This window comes from Vespula vulgaris, chromosome 14 (assembly GCF_905475345.1).
Source record: "Vespula vulgaris chromosome 14, iyVesVulg1.1, whole genome shotgun sequence".
NCBI lineage: Eukaryota > Metazoa > Arthropoda > Insecta > Hymenoptera > Vespidae > Vespula > Vespula vulgaris.
The window spans coordinates 1,769,992-1,779,644 of NC_066599.1; the positions used below are offsets into that span (position 1 = coordinate 1,769,992).

The window sequence follows — 9,653 nt, forward strand, 5'->3', positions numbered from 1 at the left end:
GAAATTTCTGTGCCTTCTGGGGACTTTGACAATCTACCACTAGGAATGGAGTTAGGAATTTTCGCAGGATGCCATTCAAGCGAGTATTAACGAAGAGTTAAAGTAAATATATTTCTCTATCATATATTTCTTGATTAATTTATACAATTTCTTATAACTGTGATATCAATTATTTTGTTTCAATTTTTCTGTTTCAGAACTTTATTGCAATCGTGCGTGTAGCAATGAAGTAATCGAGTGTTTTTACCGCTAAAATAAAAATTTCGCGAAGTAGAAGCAGTGTTTGTTCGTTCGCGTTTCGCGATTTAAATGATAAGTGTTTTTGCATAGACTGCGTGCAATGCAGTCCTTAGAGTCAGTGTTTGTTCGCGTAGTTTTTTTGATTTTTTAACAGTCGCACAGACTGTATTTATAATATGTAGTAGAGTTGCGTTAAGTAAATTCAGTGACCGTTCGTTAATAAATAACTCCCGCGAATTAGAGTCAGTGCATCACTGAAGAAGATCTAGACCAAGTTTGATGTCGACCTACCTCATTTTGAACCAACTACAATTCGCCCACCCTCGATTTCGTCCTAAGTCGCTGTGCAGTGTTTTGGAGCCATCGCAGAACTTCTTAAGTAGTGAGTTTTATTTTATGTCCCTCTGATCACTCAAACGTGTCGAGGACGAAAGGTCCAAATCGGCACGAGTGATTGGTTGTAATTAATAAAAAGAGTATTGAGTGACCAGTAGGAAATTTCTTTCCATTTTTCGTTTCAGGATGGTTTTCGAGTTTTCTTAGATTTATTCGTTTTCTTCCAAGTTTTATAATAAGGGTAGTTAATGGTGGTTATCGAATCTTCCATAGTTCGTTCGGTAGTAGTTTGTTCGATATGAAGCACAGAAGATATCTCGAAAATGTTCCCACAAACTGTGGCTCAAGAGGGCAGCTATTGGATTCTTGTTTTATTTTCGAAGGTTCGACAGATTAGACGAAATAGATATATTTTAATTTCTATGTGGTCACTCAAAATGCTCTTATGTAATAATTGTTTTGATTTCAGATACTCGGACGACGTAACACTCCGTCTTTCACCCCACATTGGTACCCGTAAGCGAATGGAATTATTGCATATGTTATTCATTTTTACTATTCAGGTCGAGTTGTAAATTTTTACATTCTTTTTATTCTCTCTTCTAAAGTTTTTTCTCTAAAGTTCACTGAATAAAAGTGCATATGGAATTGATACAAACGCACCGAAATGCAAGGCAAGTTCTTTCTTTCGCGTGATACGGGAAGAGAATATTCGTTTAAAGTAGGATCGGAAGTGATTCATTTTAATTCATTTTAAGTTCAGAATTTTATTTTTCATAAGTAACACACACATATATATATATATATGATTAAATGATTGCATACAATGTGAAGGACTGTATATAATAGTTTCAATATTGAAATTATTCCAAATTAATGGTTCCAGTTTAATTACTCTTCTCTGAAGCTTCTCTCGGGTGGGACCCTTGGGAGGGGCCCTTGGGTGTGGGCCTTTTGGCGGGCTACTTTCTCAGTATCTTCCAAAAAAGCTCTTTCCTCTTGTTATTTTTTTCTTCTTTTCTTTGTGTTTTAATCTTTTTCTGTTTCAGGTCAGATCATCGAGGAATGGATCATTGAGGGATGGATCATGGAGAAATTGATCATCGAGGGAACGGTGAACGTGATATTCATATCTTGAATTATTATACTTTTGTATTTATTCTACATACTTCTGCATATTCTACTTATTATATTTCTATTTGTTATAAGCAAGCATTTATTTGTTCTAGGCATATTTATTATATTCATTACATACATTTCTATCGATTGTATATATTTCTATTTCCTTAAACTCATAGATATATAATAATTTAAAGGATTATACGAGATTAAATACTCTACTTTCTCTCGATTTTGTTACTTTGATTTTTCTCGGGTGAAGGGATCTTCAAGATATTCATCCGTCGTTCCAAATTCTATCTTTCTTTCGCACTCTCGCACACATTCCCGGTTTCTTTTTTTCTTTTCTTTTTCTTTTTCTTCTTCTCATCTGCATTTACTCTCTCTCTTTTTCTGTTTCTAAATCATCGAGGGATCGATCATCGTGGGATGTTTACACGGAAGTTAATGGAACCTCGATGCATATAATTAATATTATATTCAGAGAGGGTATGTCTCCTAGCTTCCGTACGCGAATGATAGGGATAACATTCACGCGCGTGTCGGTCGTCACGCGCATGAATGTTCGCGGTCGCGAGATTATAAGTCCTACCGAGGACTTCGTTTTGATTTTTGAAATATAGACACGACCGGTCGTGTCTCGAGATGTCTGAAGCTGACGGTGTGGACGGTGGTGTTTTCCATCAGCAGGGTCTCGTTCTTCTCCACTTTTCCGATAAGCCCGAAACTCCCGAAGCGGAAAGACATCTCGAACGCGAATTTTAGAGTAGAGTCCCCGTTAGCCCGTGGGTCCCCAGATGCAGCTACCTCCTCGTGGTGGGACCTGGGTCGGTAGTACTTGCGATATAGTGAAATCCATGTCTAAATTATTTATAAAATCTATAATTAAATTATATATGTTATCTAAAATTTGTAACTAATATAATCCTATAGCGCAAGTACTACCGGGCGGATGGCTGCATATTTCAATATTTCTCCAAAATCCCTCTTCTGTTTAATTTCAATTAGACGTTAACTCAATTACATTTTAAATTGTTAATTATATTTTCACGGATAAAAAAATTGAACATATCAAAATTATAAATTAATTATTTAAGAAAACGCACAGAGAACTTTTCTATTATAATTGTGTTTGCTGTCATTTTTATTTATTCTTACATACTTTTATTAATTAATATATAATTTATAATATATAATATATAATATATAATATATAATATATAATATATAATATATAAATAAAATTAATATATAAATATTTCTATTTACTATATTAATTACATTTATTAACTGTTATAAATTAAAATTCTAAAATTATTAACTTATATTAGTCTCGGGTGGGACCCTTGGGAGGGGCCCTCGGGTGTGGGCCTTAGGCGGGTTTCGTTCTCTCACTAGCGAAAAATCAAACTCAATTATGGTACTTTGATTTTCGCCGAGTGACAAGATCTTCGAGATACACACCTATCGTTCGAAATTCTATTTTTCTCACGGACACATACGCAAATAATCTCAGTTTATTTTATTCTTTTCCACTTCTTTTTTTTTCCTCTTTTCTATCTGTCTTTTTCTCATCTTTTTTAACCTTTTTCTGTTTCAGATTAGATCATCGAAGAACCAATCATCGAGGAAGCGATCATCGAGGGACCGATCATCGTGCAATTACATTCTTTCAGGGAACTTTTACAATATATGTCATTTTGCATTTAATTTTACATATAATTTTTGTTCTTATATTTAATTTCTATTATCCTTTTAATTTTTGCTTTTTTGTATTAAACTTTTATTAAGTTTTTAATTTTTGTTTTCATATTTTAGATTTATAAACTTTTTAATTTTTGCTCTTACATTTAATTTTTATTACCTTTTTAATATTTGCTTTTATATTTAATTTTTATTATCTTTTTAATTTTGGATTTTATATTTAGCACTACTAATATTTTTTTTCTGTTTCAGATTAGGTGACCGAGGGACCGATCATCGTGAAATTAAATTTTTACAGGGAAGTTTTTCATTTAAATTTATATTTAATTTTTGTTCTTAAATTTAATTTCTATTATACTTTTAATTTTTGCTGTTTTGTATTTAACTTTTATTAAGTTTTTAATTTTTGTTTTTATATTTTATATTCATTAACTTTTTAATTTTTGCTCTTACATTTAATTTTTATTATCTTTTTAATATTTGCTTTTATATTTAATTTTTATTATCTTTTTAATTTTGGATCTTATATTTAGCACTACTATCATTTTTTTTCTGTTTCAGATTAGGTGACCGAGAGACGGATCATCGTGGGATATTTACACGGAAGTTAATGGAACCTCTCTGCATATAATTCTTTTTATATGCAGGGAGGGTATGTCTCCTTGCTTCCGTACGCGAATGATAGAGAAAACACTCACGCGCGTGACGGCCGGCACGCGCGTGGGTGTTCGCGGACGCGAGATTAAGTCCTGCCGAGGACTACGTTTTGATTTTGAAATCGAAGTATAGACACGACCGGTCGTGTCTCGAGATGTCTGAAGCCGACGGTGTGGACGGTGGAGCGATCTGTAAGCGGGGTTTTACACATCTCCAGTTTGCTGAGAAGCCCGAAGCTCCCGAAGCGGAAAGGCATCTCGGATCGCGGATTTTAGAGTAGAGTCCCCGTTAGCCCGCGGGTCTCCAATGCAGCAACCTCCACGCGGTGTGACCTGGGTCGGAAGTACTTGTCATATATCGAAATCTTATAAGGTGCAAGTATTTCCGAGCGAATGGCTGCAAATTTCAAGATTTTTCCAAAATCTTTCCTATGTAATTCGAAATTACATTTCACATTGTTTCTTACATCTTTAGCATATTCAGCAATGAGTTCATGGTCATTTTTATTCATTGATTCGCATAGGTATGTAATAATTGCAACATTTATTCAAGGTGATTATTCCAGTTCCTCTCGGGTGGGTCCCATGAGTGGGGCTCATGGGCGTGGGCTTCTGTGCGGGTCTCCTTCTTTCAGTACGGAAAAATCGAACTCAATTTTCTTACTCTGATTTAAATCGGGTGTTGCGATATTCTATGTCCATCTTTTCTTCGGAGTTCTATCGGTTTTACGTGCGCGCATGTTCCTCTTTCTCCTCTTCTTTTCCTCTTCTTCGCGGATTTCGATATGTCGGCGCAGGTCCGATATATCGTCGAATGGTTCGGTTCTTAATCCATCGTTAGACGCGAATACGGGTAAGATAGGAAGAGCACACGCGCGTGTGTCGGCGGGCACAGACGTGATGTTCTCGGGCGCGAATAAAAGTCCTACGGTGAAGGACTCCGTTTGATTGCTAGAACGAATTTATGACCGGTCGTGTGTCGGTTCGTGTGCTGCCGAGTGGTATGGATCTGCTATCCGTAAGCGTGGACTGACCCTCCTCCTGTTAGCCGCCAGAATTCTCGGTTGGTACGTGGACGCCGCGAACGCGAATTTAGAGTAGAGTCACCGTATTTCTAACACTCACGGGAGTGTTCGGGCGCGATTAAAAGTCCTACCGGGGACTTCGTTTTATAGAACGCCGATGATTTGATCACGCCGGTCACGCGAATTTCAGAGTAGAGACCCCGTTAGTCCGTGGGTCTCCAACTGCAGCAACCTCCACGCGGTGGGACCTGGGTCGGTAATGCTTGCAGTATGTCGGTATGTTATGTGATACAAGTATTATCGAGCTAATGGCTGCATACTTCAAAATCTTTTTCAAAATCTTTTCCTTGTAATTCCAAATTACATTTTGGATGACTTCTTACATCTTTCGTATTTTCTGCAATAAGTATACAGTCATTTCTACTCATTGAAACGCATAGCTCTATGATATAAGAATTAATCGAGATTAGTTATGGTTTTTATCGGGTGGGTCCCATGGGTGGGGCTCATGGGCGTGGGCTTCTGTGCGGGTCTCCTTTCAGTATCGAAAAATCGTGCTGTATTTTCGTACTTTGGTTTTTCTCTTCTTTTCAATTCCATCTTTTTCACACGTACACGTGTTTCATTCCATCTTACAGACATTCTTTTCTCTCCTTCTTTCCGAGTTCTGTCGGTTTAACATGCGCGCACGTTCCGGCTTCCTTTTCTTCTCTTTCTCTTCCTCTTCTTCTCTTCTTCACTGACTTCGATACATCGGCGCAGGTCCTGTGTATCGTCGAATGGTTTGTTTCATATTCGATTGTTAGACGCGAATACGGGTAAGATAGAAAGAACACTTGCGCGTGTGTCGGCGGGCACAGGCGTGGTGTTCCCGGGCGCGATTAAAAGTCCTACGATAATGGACTTCGTTTGATTGCTAAAAACGAATAAATGACCGGTCGTGATACGGTCACCGGATGACTGTAGAGTGAGACGGTCTATGTGCTACTGAGGAGGATGGTATATGGCTATTTGTAAGGATGTTCAGTCCGTTGACTGACCCACCTTATATCTATAGTCACCTGAGTCCATGGTGAGGTGTATGCAACCCCGCGGGACCGCGAATTAGAGTAGAGTCACCGTTATTCTAGCACTCACGTGGATGTTCGGGCGCGATTAAAGTCCTACCGTGGACTTCGTTTTATTGTTCGATATACGAAAGGCACGAACGGTCGTGCTTAAAGGTGGGATGTGGGCATCCGAGGCTGACGGCCTCAACGTTATCCCCAGTAGGATACCGTTGCGGACTTGATGTCCCTGTTCGCTCATGTTGCCTCGCGATCACCGGGAACGCGTATTGTAGAGTAGAGTTACCGTGGTACTAACATCACGTGAGTGTTCGGGCGCGAATTAAGTGTCCTACCGTGGACTTAGCTTTATTTGCTCGATATAAAGATAAGATTACGCCGGTAATGCGTATTTTGTAGTAGAGTCATTCGGACATTCACGTGAGTGTCCGAGCGCGATTAAAAGTCCTACCGGGGACTTCGTTTTATTTGTTCGGCGATTATTTGCTCACGCCGGTCTCGCGGATCTTAGAGAGTAGAGTCCCCGTTAGCTCGTGGGTCCCCAGATGCAGCAACCTCCAAGCGGTGGGACCTGGGTCGGTAATACTTGCGATATATCGAAATCTATGTCTTAATTATATTTAAAGTTTGTAACTAAAATATACATATAATTATAAAACGCAAGTACTACCGGGCGAATGGCTGCATATTTCTGTATTTTTCCAAATTCTCTTTTCTGCCCAAGTTCAATTAGACGTTAAATTAATTACATTTTAAACTGTCAGTTATATTTCCACAAACAAATAAGTTGAACAAATCAAAATTCTAAATTAATTTTCTAAGATGACGAACAGAAAACTTTTCTGTCGTTTTTATGTTCATTTATATTCCTATTTATTCTTAGTTACTTTTATTATTATATTTAATTGTTAGTTATATTTGTCATATATTTTTATTAATTATTCTAATTATTTACTTGTAATTATTATATTAATTATATTTGTTAACTTTTCATTGTTGTTTGTCTCAGGTGCAACTCTTGGGAAGACTCTTCCTGTTTGTACGTTTGGGCAGTTTATAGTTTCAGTATCTTTGCACTGCTGTTTTTCTCTTCTTCTTTCTTTACCATTTCTGTTTTTTCTTTTTCTCCTCCTCTTCTTTTTTAACTGTTTTTTAACCTTGCTTTTTTAAGTGTTGCATATAGCACCAGACAAATAGTTGCATATTTCAATGTTTTTTTAATAACGGAGAAATATTTTCTTTTAAAATCACATTGTGAAGTGGGGATAATTTTCTTTGTGAGTCGAAAACAAAATCGGACCTCCAACCGACTTTAACAGTTAGTTGTGTTTTGGAATTCGACGAGAGCACATGGCAATTTGCGCAGATGCCATTCCTGCCAGTATTAACGAACAGTTTATTCAAATACATAACAGCTTATTTCATTCTAGGTTTAAATGCGCGGTGGGGATATTCGGGTTCGGGAGACGACAATAATGTCGGTCTTTCTTATAGATCCTTGTTCAGTTGTGCGTTGGACTTCGACGAGTGAACTTAGAAACTTTCGCACCGTTGGGGGACTTTGAAAATCTATCTCCATGTGTGGACTTAGAAATTTTCGCAGCATTGAGGAACTTTAAAAATCTATCTCCACGAGTGGACTTAGAAATTTTCGCACCTTTGAGGAACTTTAAAAATCTATCTCCATGTGTGGACTTAGAAATTTTCGCACCTTTGAGGAACTTTGAAAATCTATCTCCATGTGTGGACTTAAAAATTTTCGCACCTTTGAGGAACTTTAAAAATCTGTCTCCATGTGTGGACTTAGAAATTTTCGCACCTTTGAGGAACTTTGAAAATCTATCTCCATGTTTGGACTTAGAAATTTTCGCAGCATTGAGGAACTTTAAAAATCTATCTCCATGTGTGGACTTAGAAATTTTCGCACCTTTGGGGGACTTTAAAAATCTATCTCTATGTATGGACTTAGAAATTTTCGCACCTTTGAGGAACTTTAAAAATCTATCTCCATGTGTGGACTTAGAAATTTTCGCACCTTTGAGGAACTTTAAAAATCTATCTCCATGTGTGGACTTAGAAATTTTCGCACCTTTGAGGAACTTTGAAAATCTATCTCCATGTGTGGACTTAGAAATTTTCGCACCTTTGAGGAACTTTGAAAATCTATCTCCATGTTTGGACTTAGAAATTTTCGCACCTTTGAGGAACTTTAAAAATCTATCTCCATGTGTGGACTTAGAAATTTTCGCACCTTTGAGGAACTTTGAAAATCTATCTCCATGTGTGGACTTAGAAATTTTCGCAGCATTGAGGAACTTTAAAAATCTATCTCCACGAGTGGACTTAGAAATTTTCGCAGCATTGAGGAACTTTGAAAATCTATCTCCACGAGTGGACTTAGATTTTTAAAGTCCCCCAAAGGTGCGAAAATTTCTATCTCCACGAGTGGACTTAGAAATTTTCGCACCTTTGAGGAACTTTAGAAATCTGTCTCCATGTGTGGACTTAGAAATTTTCGCACCTTTGAGGAACTTTAAAAATCTATCTCCATGTGTGGACTTAGAAATTTTCGCACCTTTGAGGAACTTTAGAAATCTGTCTCCATGTGTGGACTTAGAAATTTTCGCACCTTTGAGGAACTTTAAAAATCTATCTCCATGTGTGGACTTAGAAATTTTCGCACCTTTGAGGAACTTTAAAAATCTATCTCCATGTGTGGACTTAGAAATTTTCGCACCTTTGAGGAACTTTAAAAATCTATCTCCATGTGTGGACTTAGAAATTTTCGCACCTTTGAGGAACTTTGAAAATCTATCTCCATGTTTGGACTTAGAAATTTTCGCACCTTTGAGGAACTTTAAAAATCTATCTCCATGTGTGGACTTAGAAATTTTCGCACCTTTGGGGGACTTTAAAAATCTATCTCTATGTATGGACTTAGAAATTTTCGCACCTTTGAGGAACTTTAAAAATCTATCTCTATGTGTGGACTTAGAAATTTTCGCAGCATTGAGGAACTTTGAAAATCTATCTCCACGAGTGGACTTAGATTTTTAAAGTCCCCCAAAGGTGCGAAAATTTCTATCTCCACGAGTGGACTTGGAAATTTTCGCAGCATTGAGGAACTTTAAAAATCTATCTCCATGTGTGGACTTAGAAATTTTCGCACCTTTGAGGAACTTTAGAAATCTGTCTCCATGTGTGGACTTAGAAATTTTCGCACCTTTGAGGAACTTTGAAAATCTATCTCCATGTGTGGACTTAGAAATTTTCGCACCTTTGAGGAACTTTGAAAATCTATCTCCATGTGTGGACTTAGAAATTTTCGCACCTTTGAGGAACTTTAAAAATCTATCTCTATGTGTGGACTTAGAAATTTTCGCACCTTTGAGGAACTTTGAAAATCTATCTCCATGTGTGGACTTAGAAATTATCGCAGAATGCCGAATTCTTGCGAGTATTAATGAAGACTTAAAGTAAGTATAGTTTTCTACCATATTTTGTTG

General features: G+C 37.2%; 1 protein-coding gene across 1 annotated transcript; it reads right to left on the reverse strand.

Annotated features, from left to right (window-relative positions):
* Positions 1-7,649: 7,649 nt before the first annotated feature.
* Positions 7,650-9,653, reverse strand: LOC127069191 (FMRFamide-related neuropeptides-like). The gene is made up of 3 exons (XM_051005966.1): positions 9,479-9,653; positions 8,723-8,992; positions 7,650-7,912 (listed from the first exon to the last, which is right to left on the reverse strand). Exons 1-3 carry the CDS (start codon positions 9,642-9,644, stop codon positions 7,650-7,652), a joined length of 699 nt encoding a protein of 232 aa, XP_050861923.1. The 5' UTR covers positions 9,645-9,653.